Source organism: Leiobunum rupestre, chromosome 9 (assembly GCF_980474605.1).
Source record: "Leiobunum rupestre chromosome 9, qqLeiRupe1.1.hap1, whole genome shotgun sequence".
Lineage (NCBI taxonomy): Eukaryota > Metazoa > Arthropoda > Arachnida > Opiliones > Sclerosomatidae > Leiobunum > Leiobunum rupestre.
Genome location: NC_143392.1, coordinates 33,150,235 through 33,171,473, shown reverse-complemented (window position 1 = coordinate 33,171,473; position 21,239 = coordinate 33,150,235). Strand labels below are relative to the sequence as shown.

Sequence of the window (21,239 nt, the reverse complement as noted above, 5' to 3'; positions counted from 1 at the left end):
GAAACCATGTTTAATGGCTCAACTTGCATACGATAGCACCTGCTGGTCAAAGTTTTTCCCGTGCTTCAGCGGTGCTACTAGTGACGCTTCTAACGGCTGGTCAGAAGCTTCTCCCGTGTTTCGAAAGTGTTAAACAGGTTTTTGTATGGAGACGCCTGTCTAGTAAGCGTAGCGTATATCAGGAATTCATACCTCGAACTTGGAATGGTTATCCGGCCGTATTCCCTATGGTAAGAACTCGGGGACCGTTTTCAGTGACATGTATGATAAAAAAAAAATCGCCCCCTCGCACGCGTCTCTCCTCTTTAGGAGTTTTTACCCCCACGCAACCTCCCGTTTTTACAACTGTAGTTTTTTGTTGTTCGACTCCCCGGCCATTTCGAAATTTAGGGTTTGAAACCCCACCATTGATAGCGACGGGTCAGCGGGTCAGCTCGCTCTCCCGATCTCTCCATGTGGAAGGATTAAGTCCGGCATTGTTAGCGCTATCAAAATTGTCAGCAGTTACAATGCCCCTGAGAACCGCGAAGTCCGAATTACGAGGGGACCGTCGCTATCAATACGGGGATAGCGAAGGGAAAAGCAAAAAGATGTTTGAACCCTTTTTCGACACAGGGAGATGAAATTATCTGAAACTAGTTGAAAATCGTATGAGAAAACACGTATGATCTGACGTCAAAATGATGGGAAAAAAACGGTCCCCTAGATAGAGACGGAAATCGGCCGAGATAACCATTCCAAGTTCGAGGTATGAATTCCTGTGTATATATAGTCTTTTGTTTAAAACCATAGAATCATGATTCGGTTCATTCTATTTCACAATCTTTGGATGAAACCATTGATATTTCGATAGCAATCTCTTCTGCACACGCACATTGTCATTTTTGACGGATCATGATTTTTGTGTCATTTTTTATTTTTACAGAATAGCCCACCAGAACAACGGGAACATAATGGTGGTATATATTCCCAACGCAATGGATGAAACCAAAAGTAGCATAAGACCCAAAAGTGTGTCAGCTGTCACACTGCCGTGATTTGCACAAAGGCATTAACAACCAAAACGTCATTTTAAGAAAAACTCAGTTTTTGTTACTTTTTTTTATCAATGAAAAACTTTCCCTCAGAATTTTCTGGAAAATATCCTATCTAGTAGTATTTTTTCTGCTCTTTTTAAATTTATAGTTCCTAATTGAAACTAGCGGTTCCTTTATCCCGCTTTTTAAGTTAAATTCCGATGTGCATGGTATTTTTTGAGTTTTAAATGTTCACAAAGGCAATAATGCTTTTGCGCAAATTATTTAAAGGTAATCTCATATTACTTAAATTATTCGCACAAAAGCATTTAATGCTGATTGGATAAACCCATAAAATGCTTTTGTGCTAAGTAAAGGATGGCGCTTAATGCCTATTTGCGAAGTAGTTCCGTGAAAGTACCGAAATAATGCTTTTGTGACAAGCGTATATCTTAAAACCTAAGAGGGCTAGAAACAAACTAATTTCAGATTCAGAATCAGCACCACCAACTTACCCAGATAAAACTAAAACATTAAAATGTCAAAAATGGTCGTTAATGCCTTTGTGCAAATCACGGCAGTGTACCCGGGTTACTTTTGATGAAACCGATATCATTACCCCTTCGCTACTCCTGAAGGCTCTATTATTCCGAGCTATTGTAAATCAACGATTCTTAATAAATTTTTAGAAAAAGGAATTTTTAAAATTTTACTAGCGTTATTAAACCGTGTTAAAGCAAATTTTAAAATTAAAAATTGGTCATTCTCGTTGTTAATTCGAAAATATTTTCGTAACACGGCAACCCAGTGCAGCATTCGAAAATTTAGAAGCGAGTTTCTAATCCATGTATTTTAGTAGCTTGTTCACCAATTATTATTTTTTAGACCTGATTTTTACGTCGATGTTAGATGTGTTGACCGAATTATTGAATATTTATGGAGTAGACTTGAATATTGTTAGCTATTTATTTTTAATTATCAATTGGCCTGTACTATGGAAACCGAATTTAACGAAATAGATGAAAACAATACTTGGAATTTGGTTTATCAAGTAAGCAGCAAAGCCAATATTTAGTTGGGCCTAGGCTTAAACTGGTTTTCCAACATTTTATACTTTTTGAGTTACACAATTTTATGCCATGATAATGGTGCCCCTTTCCCATAATCGGGCTTCTAAGTTAAATTTTTTAAATTACAGCAAATTCGGCAGGAGTCCTGTAGCTATGAATACACCTGCAAAGATGCCAGAAAGATAGAAAATAAAAACCTCAATAGATATAGGGATGTCAACCCTTGTGAGTTTCAAAATAACTTGAAATTCCAAGAATTTAAATTTTTCCTGTAACAAGGAGTAAACTTTTATTTTTGTGTTAGATGATCACACTAGAGTGCGTTTACAGCGTGGTGGCAAAGACTATATCAATGCCAGCCTAGTTGAAGTTCCTCAGGCTGATCGTGCCTACATTTTAACACAGGTTAATCTACTAAAGTTTATTTTAGTTTAATCATAAATAAAACAAAGGTTAAAACTGTCCTTTGAAAGGGTCCGCTTCCCAGCACAGTGGGTCATTTTTGGCTGATGGTATGGGAACAAAAATCAAAGGCTATTTTGATGCTCAATAGAGTGGTTGAAAAAAATACCGTTAGTTGTGCTCTGTATTATTTTGAGTTTTACTTATAGTTAAGACTCTTACTATGCAGGTTAAGTGTCATCAATATTGGCCCTTGGGTTCTAAAAATAATGGCTTAGATAAGATGGTTCTAAATGACGTTGGTCTTGAGGTTACATATGTAGATGAAAAGGAAGTTGACAACTATACGCTTAGAAACTTAAAACTTCTTGATTTAGAGGTATTTATAACTATTTAATGTTTTTTTTTATCTTGAAAGCTTTCTAAAAAAATTTTATGTAAATTGATAATTTTTTCAGAGTGGAGTTGAAAGAGATATCCTTCAATTTCATTACACAACATGGCCCGATTTTGGTGTACCAGAATCTCCATCTGCCTTTTTAAATTTTCTGATGGCCGTCCGTAAATCAGGAGCTCTTTCTAAAGATGTTGGTCCCGCTGTTGTCCATTGTAGCGCTGGAATTGGGAGATCCGGAACCTTTTGTCTCGTAGATTCTTGCCTTGTTCTTGTAAGAGAAAATTTCAACTGAAAATGTTTCGGGACAACTTATTTTATATATTTTTTTTTAGATTGAAGCTATGGGCAATGCCAATTCCATTAATGTACAAGAAATGTTGTTGGACATGAGAAAATACCGTATGGGTTTAATTCAAACTGCCGACCAGTTACGGTTTTCTTACCTGGCAATAATCGAAGGGGCCAAATCGTTACTTACTACTACTACTACTACTAATCAAAAGGAGTTTGTGGAAGTGCCTTCTCTGGTATTAGGGATATAAATTTTACGCGTAAGTTGAATGTTCTGATTTTCTTTTTCTCTTCAAATAGGAGGAAAAAATTGAAGACAATGGAGTTTGCGTGAACTCTATAAAATCAAGCAATGATAGCCATAAAACCAACCATTTAACAGAATCTAGCGAGGATAACGATAGGATAGAAGAGTCCACAGGTAGTCACACTGAAGATGACTCGGAGGGCACTCCGCCCCCCTTGCCACCTCGCATTGGGCGACCCATCGACTCACACAGTGGGTCAGAGTCACCTGAGACAATAAAAACACTAGGAGAGGCTTTCTCCGGAGATACTAATAGGTTTATTGATTCTGTAAGTCGGAATGGAACAACTAGTACATCTGATAAAGAAAGGTGAATAGTAATACTTTTAATTATATTCAACCACATATATTAAATTAGGGTTTTTGTAAATCTTATTAGGGAGTTGGAGCTGAGAAAGAGGCGTCGAAGAGAACGCACTGAGCAAACTGCCCAACTGGTTCAAAGAATTAAGCAGAAGCAGAGGGAATCTGAAACAAGTTTCAGTCGCAGGTTGTTGTTCAAAAAGCTGTCTTTAGGTGTTGTATTGCTTATGAGTACAGGTATTATAGTGTACAGGTACTACCTGAACGAATAAAACCACTGTTAACAATATTCTATAAGGAAGTATATCGTAGACTCTCCTTTCGTAATCTTATGCCATTTTAACAATGAGTGATTACGAAAAGAGTTAATTTTTGAATAAGGAAGGTTGTTAAGATTTAACTCTGTTAATGCAGTTGTGTATTGAGAGGGAGGGGTATCTTGCCTTTATTAAAATTGAAATAACTTTGCTAGGCTTAAAAAATTATTTAAGTTATTGAACTTTCCTTTATTACTTAGCCAAATATGCTTGTAATTAGTTAAATGTAACCGATATTTTTTGCGTTCCCATATTTTTCTTTCTAGTATATTTAGTAAGAGTGTGACTCTTTTGTATTAGGAGCAATGATAATCAAGTTTAGTAAGATATAAGCTCAATAAAGTTTTGTCATCACGTAGCTCTTAATTAGAGAGTTTTGATTTTAATATTAAACGTGAGCTCAATCCGGTCCATTAACTGATCTCTCACCCGAGATTATTTCAATTTTTGATAAAGGCTGTTTATCTCCACTTCAAATTTAGAAGAGTTATAGTTATTACCGAGTGCCTCCTTAGAAAAGAATAAACGTTTAAAAAAACAGCCAGATATGGTTGTTTTAATCGTTCTGCAATACACATTTTAAAATATTTTTGTATACATCCAAATGTTTCGCGGATCACTTTCTGTAAGGAATGGAATCTGTGATTTTTATCTCGCGCTTCTCCGTTTCACTTGAACACTGATAAAATTATTTCCCCCTAAATATTCCAAATATAGTACGTGTACGTACGTACTATGTAGTTAAAACTTTTTAACCATTTATATAATTTTAAAACAATTGTGTGAAGTAGTATTTTTCAAAGTATTTTATTTTTAGAAAGTGCTCGTAGAAGGCCATAACATCCACCAGTAATGCACTTTTTTAGATTTTAAGTGTTAGGTGTTTTTTTTTTTCATTTTATTATCGCAACATGTATTTAAAAGTTGTAGAAATTAATTTCTAAATCAAAAATTTGGTTACTAATTAGATTGAATGCTAGTTTTTTTTTGTAATATACTAAATAACAATACTTCGTGTGTGTATGAAGCTTTAGTTTTGTCACCACATGTGACATAGTGACCAATTTTTGATACTTAAAAACACTCAAAAAAATGTTCTGAAAAATTTAAATGTAACATTAAAGATATTTGTGTTAAATTTAAACATTTTATCTTGTAATAAGCTTATGTATTTACACCCGTTTTGGCTTAATGTTTTTTAATATCTTTCAGATCTCAACAGAAAACCAAAAATTTGCCTTTTAAACGGCAGAGACGTTGAGTTTCTTCCAAATGGCCTTTTCAGGAAGAAATTATTTGATCCAATACCGGCCAAGCTACATTTATAGCTGGTTGGTTAAATGTTTTTGTAATGACGTTGTATCCTTTGTGAAGTAAATAAAGGTTATATACGTATTTAAAATTTCTATTTCACCCTGGAAAGGCTATTTTCACTATGCTAATTAAGGGTGGGCCAAATTTGATGGGCAACTTTGTGAAAATAATTCTACAAACTACTTTCAAAAATTTTATTTTCATAGAATTAACCAAGGCTACGATTATTTGCAGCGATAATGTTTCGTAAAAAGGATCTGCCAGGTTTTTCCTTCTCAGTCGAGACATTATTGCAACTCTTTCAAGCGGTTTTAGCTCTGATTGCGGCTCTTTTGCTAGTGACAGCTTGAAATCCTGATTTGATACTCGCAACGGAACATCTAGAACCGCAAGTTTCACATTGCAAGAAAAATAACCTAGTATCTTTTTGAAGAATCGTTTCTGGCGATCTACAAGTGTGGCAAGTGACATATTCCTCTGCAAGTTAAAGAAATTGTTTTAGTAATTTTTTTTAGAACAAAATTATGGTGTTGGCCAAAGGCCTTAGACACCAAATAATTAATGAATTAGATTAGGACCAATCAGATATTTGATTCAAAATATAAAAATCTGTACGTTGGTCTAAAATAGAACGTACTAATATATCTTCTTAATACGTTTTCTATTTGTTTCTGTTGAAATCTTCCTTTGATTATAAGCTGGTTATTTGCATCAACTGAACCACTACAAATAAGATTATTTAATTAGCTTATCCACTACTTAATTTAAAACCAGCAATATTTAACCTTGTTCCCAATTCAGCCAATAAAAATGCTTGCAGATGTTTAGGTTGCCTATGTAACATTTTGCAAATTTCTAAGAAATTGGCAAAAGACGATTTCTTTGTTCCTACTCTCAGAACTTGAGGAGGTTTCATTACAAATCTCCTTTTTTCACCCGCAATCATATCAGGATTTTTTTCTCTCATGATATTGAAAACTCTAATCAAGAGCTATAAAAGCGTACATATTTTTGAAAATTTTGTAACAACATTTTCAAGAATAACTTATTTTTAACAGAACTACCTCATCGTAAGTGTAATCTCTGTCACTTCCGTGCCATGTTGTAGACGAAATAGAGCTACTTTTGTTCTCTTCTTCTCCTAATAATCAGTAAAAAATTGTTTCAGAGGTTCTTAAAATATTATAACGGATCAAAAGCTTAGCCGTTATTAATCTAAAAGGCCAAATTAAAGAACAACGTGAGCGCAAATTCATGCCAGATAAGCTTGTTAAGCGCCGCGAAGCATTGTTGTTAGTTTGTTAGATTTCCACCACCCACCAAACTGAGCATCACCCTCATCATCTTCATCTCCTTCTCTATTTTCCGGCTCAAGTTCTTCGAAAGTAATTTTTTTCTTCTTCTTCTTTTTCTTAGGAAGATTGAAATCTATTTCGTCATCCATTCCGAGGTTATCATCAATTTCTTTCTCATCTCCAACAACTTTTGAGCTTTCTTCACCCAGTTCTACTTCCTAAGAAAGTAAAACCCACATTTAATTCTACCTGAACTTTTCCTGCTAGGTTATTTTTATACTTGTAGAGTGTTGTCTATATCTTCCGCATTAAAAGGTTTCTTCTTTTTTTTCTTCTTTTTCAACCCAGAAAAGTCATCGAACTCCAAGGTAGCATCTAAACATTTTGCAAAAATAATGGAAGATTAGTTATGGCACAATTTTTAATATTATATTCAGGACAAACCATCTTCTTTCTCATCCTTTTCACCATCGTCCTTTGAATTTTCAACTCCGTTTTCTTGTTGAGTTTCATCAACCCCAACGCCTCCATCATCTAATGCACTCATATCAAATGGAGTCTTCTTCTTCTTTTTCTTCTTTTTGAGCGAAAGATCAAAAATCTAGGATAGAAAATTACAGTAAGTATGATTTTCATGGTACAAAGACAGCAATTTTTAGTCTTACCGATTCATCCTCAGCCATATTGAAAGGTTTTTGGAACTTTCCTTGAGAATTTATGTTTTAGTAAACTCTAGTAATGTTCGATTTCGATCTACTCAGAAATAAATATTCAAATTCATATATAAACTTGAAAGATATTCACAAACTCTTATTAATCCTAAAAGTGTTGCATCAGCCACGAAAGGACAACGTGAATGCTTTTCTCTGTTGACGATAGTCAAAGGTCACTACAAAATAAGCTAAATCGTACAGTAATGTTTAATATGTATTCCAGGATTGTACATACTATAAGGTGATATTGGGTTAAATTATAGGATTTCGGTAGGATTTTACTGCCACCTCTGGGGAAACTTGAATGATATCAGCCGTCAAAAATGGACGACGACGATGAAGGAGCGAGCTCTTTAAGTCAAAATCAGAAAAAGGAGAAAAAACAATTGCAAGGTAATTATCTTTGAATTATATTCATGTTGTCGTAAACATCGGCGTCTAGAAATCGTCTTTCTATTCAAATCTGTAATCATACTCTGTAAAGTATTTTATTTTGTCAAAGTTAAGCCTTGGTTTTGTCATTACCAAATACCAATACCAAATTACCCAAAACAGAACCATCGTTGGACTGGAGAGATAACTATATCGAAATGCAATGAAGTAAAATAGGCCAACTTTTTGGGAAAAACAAGCTTTATATGGGAAACAAATGAGGCGTTTTGGTTGATAGGCCTTCCAGTTGAAAAGACAACTCTTTTTTTACTTGTTATTACACCACAATTTACCAAAGCTGTTTCTTTCATTCCCCTATATTTAATAGTAACTACTGATGGTTAAATAATTATTGTAACTAGGCTTGTGGCGTGGTAATTTGGTTGAATTAAATAGCACTCAAATGTGAAAATTGTTCACTTGGTTATGAAATTAATTCTTGATTCACAGGAGACCCTATTAATGCAGTTGCTTTGATGGAAGACAACAGTGCATTATTGAGAGAAAGAATGCAAAGATTGTATAAAGCTCAGTTAATAATGTCAAATACTACCAACATGTGTTCCGATAAGATAAAGAAGTTTGTATCCGTTAATTCAGCCAAATTCGGGTGCCACGAAGCCTTTTTTCTGTTTCCTTTGTTATCTTCTTGCGGTGGTTGTTTAGGATCTTCTACATGTATTGAGCTAACCCCTAATTGGCAAGAATCTCCCATACTGTGGACCCTTACCTTATCTCAGTATCCAAGTAGCTTTGTGCATAAAGAAATAATTCAGTACTGTCAAAGCCAGCTTATAGAAATTCAAAATGAATTTCGTATTCAGTGCAATTCAACAGAGAGTTTTAATTCGGGAACCACCAGTAATATTAATTTTGTGATTGAAATTTTTGATAAATCTGGTTTTCTTAACCTTCTACAAAGCAATGGTGGATTTGCTGTTGGCGCCTATACCACGGCTGCTATGTTAGCAGATTTATTAAATGATTCCAGTTGTATCTTATTGTTCAAGAAAATGTTTCATGGGGAATCACTAGCTTGTAATAGAAATACTGAACAGATGTACTTTTCAAAAACATCACTCAATTTATTAATGCATGAGGAAATGAGTGTCTTTCAAAATCTATTTTTCAAGTCTGATCCATTTGCCCAATTTTTGCAAGATTTTTTTTTAATTGCATGCCCCATTGATCAATGTAAGCCCGGCTTTCCAGTTTTGCTTAATGAAGATAGTTGGAGTTTAAAAGATTTGTTGAAAGTTATCTTTATGCAACACGTGAACAATGCTGTGACGTACAAATTGTCCATAGACTGCCAAGCTCTTTTTCAAAAGTATTGCGAGAGAGAAGACACCCAAAACTATCAGGAGTGGTTGAAGCAGGGGCTAGATAGCCATTACCATTATAAACCAAAACTTTTGGCTCGTATAGCTTGTGTTCTACACATTATCGATGAAGCTTTAGAAAATTTAAACTTCAATGAAATATTCAACGGTGGATCGTGGCGTTGTGTTATCCAAAAACATATCTTAGAAAAAGCTATCATGTTGCTGGAATACACCTTCGAAGTGAAGAAGAGGTTAATGTTTGACATTTTACCAAATATTCCTAGAAGTGCCCAAAACTTCAACAGCATTTTGCCAAAATTTGGCAATGATGAAAAAAATGTTAATCAAAATGGAAAGAAGCACGTGGCACTTAAACTTCCATCATCATTATCAGTTTCACTTGTAAAAACAGTTTCAAAGTGTAACAAAACTGTTAACCCTTCTGCCAAATCCGCAATAAAAAACTTATCTGCTACAAATGAACATTATGTAAGTGCTGGTAGTAGATCTTATAAAAACAATACCATCCAGTCTGCATCTATGGATAAGGACATTACTGGTATCAGGCTTTTAGAAGAGACTCCACCAAAAGTGGCTGCAGCTCCTAAAGATCAAGAGAGTGTTGGTTATACAACTTATAAAGACCTGAACTTGTTCTTGGAGCAAGAACAGGTAGATTGGGAAGAGGAGTTTAAGAATAAGGATTTCTTTGAACTATTCAAGCCAAAGATCAAGAAACTGTTAACATTTAAAGAAGCACTAATGACACCGACAAGAGTCACTCAGCTGAGGATGTTTCCAGATCCACCCCGTAGTGTAAATATAGAGAAAAAGAGAAGCAAATGTACAGTTGGTTTCGCTAAATTTGCCTTGACTAAAATCTGCTGTTATGGATTTGGTGAATTAGAAAACCACATCCCCAAAAATAATAGGTCGTCCAGATTTAGAAAGAAAAAATTTGAAGATCTTTCTACGAAATCGAAAGACATTTTAGATTTATTGGATGTTTCTGAAGAAGAATATGACGCTTCTTTTAACAAAAGTAGCAATGAAGATTTGGTTTCAGATTAATTATTTAAAAATAGTTTTGTTCTACTTTTTCTTGTAGTTTTTTTATAATAAAATTACATTTATAAATAATTGCTTAAATATTTTTTTATAAATCAAGCTCTCTTTTAAAAAAAGACTATTTTAATATAAAATCAATGTTTTTAGCCAAAATTCAAAGCTTGAAACATGGAATTCCAAAAGGAGATAAGAAGAAAAAGAAGGAAGTTATGTTGGAAATTGCAAAATTAGAATCAGAACTTAAAGAAAAGCATGATAATGAACTGAAAGATGCAACGATTGAGAATGAAATACTAGTAGGTATATTTTGATATTCGTTTGTTTATAATATTTTCTAACAAATCAATAATATTTTTAGGTAACCAACTCTGAGATGATTGAAAACGGAAATATTGATGAGGAAACCAATGAAATTAAGACTGAAACTACGCGGGTTAGTAAAGCCCAGAGAAGAAAGGATAAAAAAGCTATGAAGGAAAAAAATAGAGAGGATCTTATCGCTCAACAAGAGGAAGAGAATATCCGCGGAGTACGGAATATAGAAGCTCAAAAGTTGCTTAAAATTATAACAGATAGAGGGCTGGCAATTTTGGAAGTATGTATTAAAAGTTGTGTATCATAGTGATTTATACACTTATTTAAATATATTTTCAGGTTCCTTCTGATGGAAATTGGTACATATTTTTAATAATCAAGAATTTACTTTTCATACTATGATTCTGTATTCTAATTCTTTACAGCATGTATAAAGCAATTGAACATCAATTAACGTTGAAAAATATTTCCGTAAGTATCTTTTAACAAGTTTTAATTAGTTTCTACAAGTTAACAGTATATATGTTTTAATTTATTTCAGTCTGATATCGATGTTCTTAGAAAAGCAACTTCCCAATACATGAGGGAAAATTCACACGATTTCAGGCCTTTCTTAACGAGTCCCAAAACTGGAGATGCTATGACTGATGGTTCATTATAATTTTTATTTGTTTTTATAAAGTGGAATAATAACTGTAATGCAATTTTCAGATGAATTTAATAAATTTTGTGATGATACAGCACGATCTACAGTATGGGGAGGCCAGCTTGAGGTAATATCAACCTAACTTTTCTTCGGTTTTTCTTTTTAAACCTATTTAATTAAAGCTTTTTGTTTTTTTTTCCAAAGCTGCGGGCATTATCTCATATCTATAAGAGGCCCATAGAAGTTGTTCAAGCCGAAGGACCCAGTATTATTATTGGGGAAGAATATTCAACTTTGGAACCTTTAGTCATTAGGTAATTTTTATTTAATATTTAATTATTTAGTTTCTTATAATCAATGTTTTTTTAGCTATCATCGACATGCCTTTCGATCAGGTGAACATTATAATTCTTTAGCGCCTTGTGAACATGATAATGAAGATTATCAGTCAGTAACTTAATAAATTTCATGTTCATTATTTAAATTCAAATTTTTATTATTTAAAGTTACCAAACCTAAAAGAAATGATAAATAAAGATTTTCATTTAGAAAATTTGGGTAGTTGTGTTTTGATCATGGAATTGGATGGAACTATATGGGATCTGGGCCATCTGGTTTATAGGAAATTATAGAGGCTTCATTAAAAAATCTTTAAGGAAATTGCCAAGAAGTATTATGCTATGTTTGTTGCTCCTAGCTGCAAGTTACTGTTTATATAGTGCTTGTTGAAATAATGGAAACTTTTTTCTTGTATGGTATGAAAAAAGTGTTTCCTTTTAACCAGGAACATATTAAGGCCTAACAAAAAATACACTCAATAAATCATCTTCAAGGAAATCGCCAAGAAGTAATAAGTCAGAGAACCAGGACCAGAAATATACTGTTTATATAGTGTTTGTTGAAATAATGGAAACTTTTCACCTGTATGGTGTGCAACAACTGTTTCCTTTTAACCAGGTAGCTTTATTTTGACATATTAAGGTTTAGCAAAAACATGGTGTTCTGTTTAAAGGTGAAAAGTTTCCATTATTCCAAAGTTGAACACATGAAAAAAAGTGTCCCTATTGTACCGAGATTGGGAAAACACGCCGAAATCTTGCTCAGAGCGATCTCGATACGTTGATTTATCGAAATTGGCAGATCGGTTTCGAGCGATCTGAAAGCGCTCATTAGCAATAAATGGAACACGCTAAAATTGATCGCAGGAGATCCGAGAACGCAAATGGAACGTGAAAAGTTGATCGGTACGATCTCGAGCGCTCAATAGCCGTCAACTGGAAAACGATATTGAATCACATTTACGTGAAAAGGGTCACCATTCAAAATTTGCCCCGGGCACCAACCAACTTTGGTATCCCGCAGCTCGCTTTATACCATAGAAATAGAAATGAGACTAGAAGAACCACTGCGCTTTCCGCCAAACCCATAGGAAACGGGCAAGATATAAGGCTGTCATTAGGGTGGAATCGGGCTATCCGCGCTATCTTACAAGCGAATTAAAATTTATCGCCATGGTTACGCTTGCTAAGCTCGACAAAGTTCAAAATGCGGCTCTCAGATTCATCCTTGGGGTCCCGCCCACAACGGCCCGGCAGACACTCCTGCTTACTACACCTCCTTTTTGTGGGAGGGATTGTCTCCTCTCGAGACTTTGGAACATTGCTTCCCGGTGGGACGTTTACCGGTTAACTTCCCCCTTCCTTCCATCCTCGCGGAGCTAAAAGGGGCCTGCCGAAGGGCAATCTCATCGGCATGGACTGAAGAGTGGTCGGCCACTAGGACACAATGGCCTCTTCGGGACGTGAAGCCTTTTCTTGACTCTCAAGCCATTATGCGGATAAAATTAAAGCGGTGGTATGACACGCTTCTCTATTAATCGAATTATAGATTTATAAAAAGGCGGACGCGGCCTGCCGGCCGAAGAGGAATGTTTACGGTCAGCCCTCCGCTGTCTTTCCATCGCGGAGTTTCTGAGATGCGCGACGCCTGTTTATTTTCGTTGTAGATTGTTCGCTGGAATCCAGCTACGTCACACACCGGGAAAACACCGTGTTTTCCCCGGTTTCTTCTTAGGCAGATATCTCTATTCCCGACCCCGCGTTATAAGCTAACCTTATTATACGCAGTATTTTTACCAACCTTGGAGTACCGCTAGAATGACAAAGGCGCGTTCGGGAGCCGTGGTTTCGCGAAACAAATTCTGAAATTTCGAGTCGGCACATTCAGCCGTCAACTCTATCATTATACGGGTGTGTCAGAATTTATAGCCCGGTGTACCTAGTAACAAAGACCATACCACCGGAGGCCTATCATCATAGTGCCCTACGCCAGCGTCCCCCTAGCCCGGACAGGTGACAAATCCAGCATGGGTAGCAGTACCCTACTACTGATGGTCGCACCTTTGACGCAAGCCACTCAACCCAGCAGAAGGTGCAGCAATGGGTGGACCAATCCCCACTTCGCACACAGCAGTGGGATTAAGAATGGATGCTATAGCAACTCCAGCCGACACCCCACCTATGAAGGCAGGGAGTCAAGCCCTTTGGAGAGAGCTCCTAAAGGGGAACGACGAGCACACAGCAGCCCAAGTAACCCGGCACAGCTGGCACCGGAGATCCCGGTGGACCCCAAAAGGCCGGGAAACAGAACCGCCGTGCCCGCATATGGAGGCTCGCCGTCCCACAGTAGGCTACCCAATCCGCCGAGGCGGCTAGTTTGCCTGGACCCTCTCCGTTAGCCTGAACCGAAACTCAGTATCCAGCCCAAACCTGACCGAAGTCGGAGGTGGAGATAGGACCATTTGATCAGAGCTAACATCTCCCAGTGCGCCACCGCCCTTATGGGTTACAATCAGTGCTTCCACTTCCAAAATATCATTTAACCCAGACATAAGCTGAAAAATACCCACTTTTACCCTTTCCAAATTTCAAAAATACCGTTAAAATTTCCACAAGAATCAAACAATAAAATAGCCAGTTTTACCCATTTTTAATTTAAAAATACCCTTAAAATTCCCATAAAAAACATCGATTTAAAAAAGGTAGTTTAATTATCATAGTTTTTTCTTTAATTTTTACAAAGAAAAAGACACTAATATCAAGAACGTATATATGTATAAGAACGTTGAACGATCAAATTGGCGCCTGGTGGAATGATGCAATCGATTACAGAATAACTCCGCCCAAAAAACCGCGTGCGGTGCGCGCTAAAGGTTTAAACCGTTTCTAGTTCAAGCGCGCGCTGAACGCGGATATTAGGGCGGAGTTATTCTGAAACCGATTACATCATGGCCCAAGCGATGCCTTTGGTTCAACGTTCTTATACATATATACGTTCTTGCTAATATTAATGGTAGGTATGCAATTCGCTTACTAAGGGACGAAAACAATATTTTTGTCTGCTCCAATCGGCAAACCTGACAACCATAGATATAAGAAATGTATATAAAGGTCTAGATAAATTTCGGGGTGTCTAAGCCTAACATAAAATACAGAATTGACACCTAGCAGACACTAGGAAGGCACGTGACCAAGAGCGCGAGCTTTCTTAGCATTTTAGTACTAAGTGCTTGACCTTTCCGCAGGCCGTAGTCTTTAGACACCATCTGTTGGTGACTTTTAGTATAATTTTTAAGCAGGAGACAATGGCTCTCGCGACGATAGCACGAGCTTTCTTACCGATAGATAGCGTCTTATAAGGATAGCATGCAGAAATTACTCGTTTCTGCTAGCTGTCACCTCCGTATTCACTCCCTTTGAAATATTTTATCTAGACCTTTATATACGTTTCCTCTATCTATGCTGACAACAGAGAAATAAACTAAAAAGGTCTCGACATAAGCAAAACCAGTTTTCCACTTACGGCCAACTTAGTTACACTTTGTCAAAAAGGGAAATTATATTTCATGGTAGATTATTTTCCAAATTTTTAAATACCCTTAAATTTCCCATGTTCAAAATACCCTCATTTTACCCATTACCCTCAATCTCGAAAAAAAATCCCTCTCGAGGTCATTTTTACGCGAAAAAGGGTAAAATACCCTCAAAGTGGAAGCACTGGTTACAATAGCCGGACCCCGACTCCCCGGTAAAGCCACCAGTTATTGCACACTCTAACCCATTTAGGGCCTATCATTATACGGGTGGCGCCATCTATAACTTTCCAAGTACACTAGTACTATTAATTCAATTGTATGGGATATAGTTCCCGCCACTAACAGTGGATGACGCCACCAACAAATGATAGAGTTCTCAATTTTTCAAAAATTGTTTCGCGGAAGGCAGATTCCCAATTCAATGGTCGTGCGCTGTGACACAGGCTTGGAAATAAGCGGGGGTCACTGGGTCAAAGACCAGGTTATTAATTGCTCGGACCAGTTTTTTTATTCAAAAAGTAGGGGTTCACTGATCCTTAGGACCAGTTTATTAACTCCATCTAATTATGAAAATTCAGCTTGGAGGAGTTTAATAATTCAGATTTTATGATAATTTCGATTCCTTCACAGTTGCCCAATAGGCGCTTAAATAAATCATCTTCCCAGGAAATCGCCAAGAAATAATATTTCCGAGAGCCAGGACCCGCAAGTTATTGTTTACATAGTGCTTGTGGAAATAATGGAAACTTTTAACCTGTAAATATATATAAATATGTCAAAAAAGCTACCTGGTTAAACTGGAACGCCACGGGGAACCATTGTTGCTAACGTAAAAGTGAAAAATTTCCATTATTTTAACAAGCACTATATAAACAGTGACTTGCAGGTCCTGGCTCTCGGAAATATTACTTCTTCGCGATTTCCTGCGATAATGATTTATCGAAGCGTCTATTGCCCCCGAGGGGTCGGACATTTACCAAAATCCCGTACACTCTGTCTAAAATCGCAAAATCTTTTAACTATCTCTACGGTAAATTATCATTGAAATCCCAAAATCACTTCAAAAAGTAATGATAAAATCGCCAAAATCTCTACGAAATCCCGAAATCCCGTATAAAATAATGGCAAGTGTCCGACCCCTCGATTGCCCCACTCTATCTCTTGTTCCATAAGCCTATCATAAGGTACCCATAAGCAAAGGTCTACCACAGGGGCCCGTGTTCACGGCATTGTCCTGGAGATAAGAAAATTAACGTACGACGATAGGGCAGTAGCGCCATCTTCGTTTTAAAAATTTCTACTTCTAAAATATTATCTTACTTGCTAGAGCAGCTACGCTCGGGTTGATAAATGACACATAAAACGCGTCTAAGTCTCAAATTTGAGAAATTAATACCTTCAGAAACAAGTTCTCTTATTTCTAAAAGCCAGTTTGGCAAAGATAAGTGTATGTTTTAAAGCGATAAAATTGCGAATAAGCCTTGGCTACGGTTCTAAGGGCTCGCGGCGGAGATATCTCCTGCGTGGTTCTTAGTTTAAAAACGTTCGCGCAAGGCTTGTGCGCATTCATAATGCATTTCGCGAAATTTATTTCAGAAATGCATAGTTGAGGACGTAGCCACTAGGAGGCGCAGATTTTGAGTACCTACCTCTTAATAACGGGTATGTGATCATCAAAATTTTGGCCTAGACCTTTGCTTATGGGGACCTTATGATGATTATTATCAGTAGCGGCGCTAAGGGTGGGCTGAAGTGGGCTTTAGCCCCCTGCATTTCTGAGAGGGGCCACATATTTATATTAAAAGGGCCACATATTTTAATTTATGAATTTTCATTATCTCTAGAAATTTGTTTTATTGCCAAGAAACCTTTTTTTCTGGAAAAAATCTTTCCAAATCAATTTGTTTACTCAAAAAGGTAGTAGACCATAAACATATGGATTCGGGAGGAAGGTAGCGGAAATTGAGATAAAGTTGAAAAGAAAGGGGCTTATGGAAATTTAGGGATTTATCCCAGGCATGCACGTGTCCCATCCAGGTCAGATACAAGGTCAGTAGGGGGTCCACAAAACGCGATGAGAGCCGCAACAATAAAACGACCTTGCTCTTCTCGCTTCCTGGAAAATTTTGGGTTTTTTCGATTTCACCACTTTTCCGAAATATGGTCAATCCAAGGTTCCCGCTAAGGGCCACAAAATTCTTAGGGGCCACAAAATAATTAGCCCACCTGTGAAAAAACCTTAGCGCCGCTACTGATTATTATTATTGAAAGGGGTGGGAAGCCGTGCACTTCAACCTTAGGTCCATTGTGCAACCCCCAACCTGTGACTTTAAGTAAAAAGTCCTATTTCCGACACAAAGTTAAGAATCTGTTTGGTCGGGATGTTGAAGAAGTCATGCGTCTCCAACCGGCTAGACAAGCCCTACAAATTGGGTCATCACTGACACCAATAAGATTTAGGTGTCTGTTAAGTTGGAAATGGCCTGTTAGTAGGCCAGTTACCAACCTTATATTCGTCTTAGAGAGCGAGAGTAGCTCTTTTGCTCTATGCCTGGATGGGTCAGGGATAAACTCCTTGGCCTGCCTTTGACCATCAGTCTAAAGCCAAAGCTTGAGTTGACGATCTGACATATACTTGGAGACCAGGCTGCGTAGCAGGCCACGGGGGATGGGTAGAGCAGGTTCAGGCCCACTATACCCAGGTCTTGCACCCTCCCGGGCCAAGGCGTCAGCTTTTTCGTTCCCGTAATGCCCTTTGTGACCAGGTATCTAATAAAGTTGAACTTTATTGGGCATCCCAAGATCAAAAAGAAGATCTAGGCAGCTAATAACCAGTTTAGAAGTGATACTATACTGGTTAAGAGCTTTAAGAGCGGCCTGACTATCCGTGTATATTTGGATAACCTTTTTTCCCAGACAATTATTAGCCTTCCACCAACCATTTTGGTTAAGCCTATAGGCAACCAAAGCAGCAGCTTCCTCTATGAAAAGATGAAGAGGAAGAATTTTCAGGAGAACTTCTAGAGAAGCACTTGGGGCTGTTCTCATAGCTCCAGTAATACCAATACAGGCTAACCTTTGCAGGGTCCGCAGTTCAGACTGCACGGTTTTTAAATTAACACTTGGCCACCAGACCACAGCTGCGTAAGACAGAATGGGTCTGATGATCATAGTATACAGCCAGTATACAACTCTGGGACTATGATTTACTGACTGTACTCCTAATCCTCCAAAATAACATTTTGACCTCGGTGCTTTCCACTAGGTTAGTTCCAAATAAGGAAATACCATTGAACGATCCCTGGATCCTTTTACAAGTAAATGGGACCAGGACCGTCTTACTAGGATTAACTGTGAGCCTGTGAGGTTGACCTCCTTGCACCAGCACTCGACTGATGCCTGAGCCCTCCTCATTACATCCTTTACTGTCGTGGATAATTTCCCAGTGACAATGATGACAATATCATCAGCGTAACCGAAACAGCGACATCCCCCCCTATTCAACCTCCGCGTTAGATCGTCCACCACTAGGCACCACAAAAGGGGAGAGAGAACCCCCCCCCCCTGAGGGCAGCCACGGCTGGTGGAGACCATAAGGGAGTCACCAAGCAGGGAGGACATCACTTTCCGGTCAGTTAACATGGATTTGGTATCAAAGTGTCATTGATACCAAACTTCTTAGCAGCCTTCGTAAGGACTGCGCTAGAGACCTTATCAAAGGCAGTAGTGTAAAAGTGAGAGTTTAGAGCCACGGGGTGCAAAATTCCCATAGGGTTATAACGGGGTGCCAATATTTTCCATAGGGTTAGCGCGGGGTGCCGGTATCTCCCTCGAAACCGCGTCGGCTCGATGTGGCCACATTTGCCGGCATCGAGAATACGAGAGAGACCGATGAAAACGTGAAGTGAGAATCGAAGCCGGTCAGAGTCTTGTTGACGGGGTGTAATATCGTTCGAGGAGGAAGCTGAGTTTCGTGACGAGGTAGGGGAGAGAGACCCGGAAGAGAGTGAGGTCTCGGATTTCAACCGCGCCAGAAAGGAGCGGCTTGTTTATACGCGCGTTTCCTCGGTACGGGGTGGGAGTTTACGCGGGGATTAACGAAATACCCAATAGGGTATGGCATGGGGTATAATTCATGAACAAAGTACGGGTCGGCATCGAGAATACGAGAGCGTCCGTCGAAAACGCGAAGGGACCATCGGAACCAGCCGGAGATTTATTGACGGGGCGTAATAAGGAAGCGGAATAGAGGTCTGCGATAAAACGAGGTCAAGCTTTTCATCCGCACCAGAAAGAAGCGGTTTATTTATACACGTGTTTAGTCGGTACGGGGCATGAATCTACGGTGAGGGTAGCGATATTACGACGATTATAATATCTTTCGGAGAAAAGGGAGAATATTTGCTACGAACGAAATAGACTTAAATTAACGTAAATGATAATGAATAAAACGATGTATCGCGCAATATAGGAACTAAGTTAAAAAAAAATATCCCGACGAGTACTATATAATGAGTTTTATTTTCCCACAAAACTTCATTCTCAATTTGTAATTGCTAGTCTATGACGTCTTGGAATACTGATAAAATGTATGTATAAAACATGATCTTAATACCGAGATTCTGTTTAACAAATATAAAATTTTCAGGAATAGCAGTAAGGTTTTTCCGGTTTCTACCACGAAAGGAGTGTTGGTAACCCCCGACTGTAATATCTACATCGGAACCCTAGAAGGAGGCGTTGGCATAGCGCTGACTGAAAGTCAATTCAAGCAATTGTGGAGAGCGAACGAGGAAATAACTTCATTCTTGGAAGACGATTCTATCCCACCCTCAACGTGGTTCTTCGAAGGATCGGAAACGAGACGGGTAGAACTGTGCATTTTTCAAGACCGTAGAGTCAGGGAAATCGTTCTTGGCACTGGGACCAATTACGGCAAGCACTACCTGACCAAGCGTGGATTCACTCTGACACGGTACCCCTGGAAGACGTTGATGGAAAAATACGGTGAAGTGATGATCTACCATAACGAAGTCAAACGCGTCTTCAACGATATTAAAGAAACTGTACTAAACAAAGTTACCGATTATATTAATAAGCAGTGCAGTGGTTGTGAAGTTGATCATCTTTCGCAAGATGAGCATGACTGTTTAATGATAGATTGGAATTCCCGTTTAGATGCGTACTTGATTGACGCCATGGCAAAAATAATAATATAATAATAACTACTTTGTTATTATAACGGGGGTCGCCTCTACCTCGCTAGAATGTTTTCAATGTGATAAAGAATCTTTGGAAAATTATATCTGATGCGCTCTTTAGAATTTACAAGGATTAAAAAAATAATATCTTATTAATTCCCAACCAAAATTAAATATAATTCCAAATTATAAGTACGTAAAAATTAAACTTTGGTATTTTCTCTTAATATTTATTTATTTTCACATTACAAATTCCTCACCGAGGGTTTGTTGAACAATTTGTTCTAAAGCCAATAATTTTTCCAAATCATCGTTAAAGTCAATTTTTTTGTTTTTTTTTATCTGCTTCTCTGATGGAGCGCTTCTTTTCTTCCGCTTCTGTGTGGAAAATGAAGCAGATGCGAGAAGAGTCGAAGGAACTTCGGGGGTAGAAGAAGTTGACGCTATTGATGGTAGAGACGATAGAGATGATGATGAGTTTCCGGTTATAGGAATTGTGAATGATGATGTGGTCGGGATCAATGATAGTGTGGCTGGGATTTCCGGCGTAGAAGGATTCGGCTCGTTGTTCATTCCGAAAAAGAGGAGCGAAGCGATGGAGTCTTCTTCCGCCGATATCGTTAAATCCAGTTTTTCGATCTTAAAATAATTGTAATAAATACACGTTTTATACGTAATAAACGAAAATAAACATACCCCGATTAGTTGGTTTAATCCTCCGAGAGCCCGTCTTATGTTGGCTATGTTCGGGTGGTAACATAAGTGCACGTCAATAACTGCACACGCTTCATCCGGGCGGAATTCCACCCAAAATCCCCGATGCTGCTTCCGGATAATGACTTCGAAAGTTCGAAAATTGAAGACTGGTAATTCGGGGCGGCCGGGAATGTGTCCCAGCGCAGCCTTATATCTTAAAACCTCGACGGTAACTTTTTTGTCTAAGACGGTATTGT

At 37.8% G+C, this 21,239-nt stretch overlaps 3 protein-coding genes across 5 annotated transcripts; 2 read left to right on the top strand and 1 right to left on the bottom strand.

Annotated features, from left to right (window-relative positions):
• Nucleotides 1–1,697: 1,697 nt before the first annotated feature.
• Nucleotides 1,698–5,482, top strand: Ptp61F (Protein tyrosine phosphatase 61F). Of its 2 annotated transcripts, XM_090159386.1 has the most exons (10): nucleotides 1,698–2,067; nucleotides 2,215–2,311; nucleotides 2,391–2,491; nucleotides 2,560–2,658; nucleotides 2,718–2,867; nucleotides 2,947–3,156; nucleotides 3,218–3,412; nucleotides 3,477–3,793; nucleotides 3,863–3,973; nucleotides 5,316–5,482. In XM_090159386.1, the coding sequence occupies exons 1-10, from the start codon at nucleotides 2,011–2,013 to the stop codon at nucleotides 5,362–5,364; spliced, it is 1,386 nt and encodes a 461-aa protein (XP_090015512.1). In that variant the 5' UTR covers nucleotides 1,698–2,010; the 3' UTR covers nucleotides 5,365–5,482. The 2 variants fall into 2 exon arrangements, with proteins under 2 accessions (XP_090015512.1, XP_090015511.1); XM_090159385.1 differs by lacking the exon at nucleotides 5,316–5,482 and having other exon boundaries at nucleotides 3,863–5,241.
• Nucleotides 5,483–5,597: 115 nt separating this feature from the next.
• Nucleotides 5,598–7,617, bottom strand: eIF2beta (eukaryotic translation initiation factor 2 subunit beta). Of its 2 annotated transcripts, none has more exons than XM_090159388.1 (8): nucleotides 7,378–7,617; nucleotides 7,157–7,313; nucleotides 6,993–7,087; nucleotides 6,753–6,930; nucleotides 6,482–6,558; nucleotides 6,203–6,408; nucleotides 6,055–6,140; nucleotides 5,598–5,894 (listed from the first exon to the last, which is right to left on the bottom strand). In XM_090159388.1, exons 1-8 carry the CDS (start codon nucleotides 7,393–7,395, stop codon nucleotides 5,719–5,721), a joined length of 993 nt encoding a protein of 330 aa, XP_090015514.1. In that variant the 5' UTR covers nucleotides 7,396–7,617; the 3' UTR covers nucleotides 5,598–5,718. The 2 variants fall into 2 exon arrangements, with proteins under 2 accessions (XP_090015514.1, XP_090015513.1); XM_090159387.1 differs by having other exon boundaries at nucleotides 6,738–6,930; nucleotides 7,378–7,615.
• Nucleotides 7,618–7,633: 16 nt separating this feature from the next.
• On the top strand, nucleotides 7,634–11,764 carry LOC149927184 (deubiquitinase OTUD6B). Its single transcript, XM_090159389.1, has 9 exons — nucleotides 7,634–7,818; nucleotides 10,398–10,546; nucleotides 10,609–10,845; nucleotides 10,905–10,924; nucleotides 10,991–11,036; nucleotides 11,107–11,215; nucleotides 11,277–11,338; nucleotides 11,416–11,525; nucleotides 11,581–11,764. Exons 1-9 carry the CDS (start codon nucleotides 7,749–7,751, stop codon nucleotides 11,669–11,671), a joined length of 894 nt encoding a protein of 297 aa, XP_090015515.1. The 5' UTR covers nucleotides 7,634–7,748; the 3' UTR covers nucleotides 11,672–11,764.
• Nucleotides 11,765–21,239: the final 9,475 nt, after the last annotated feature.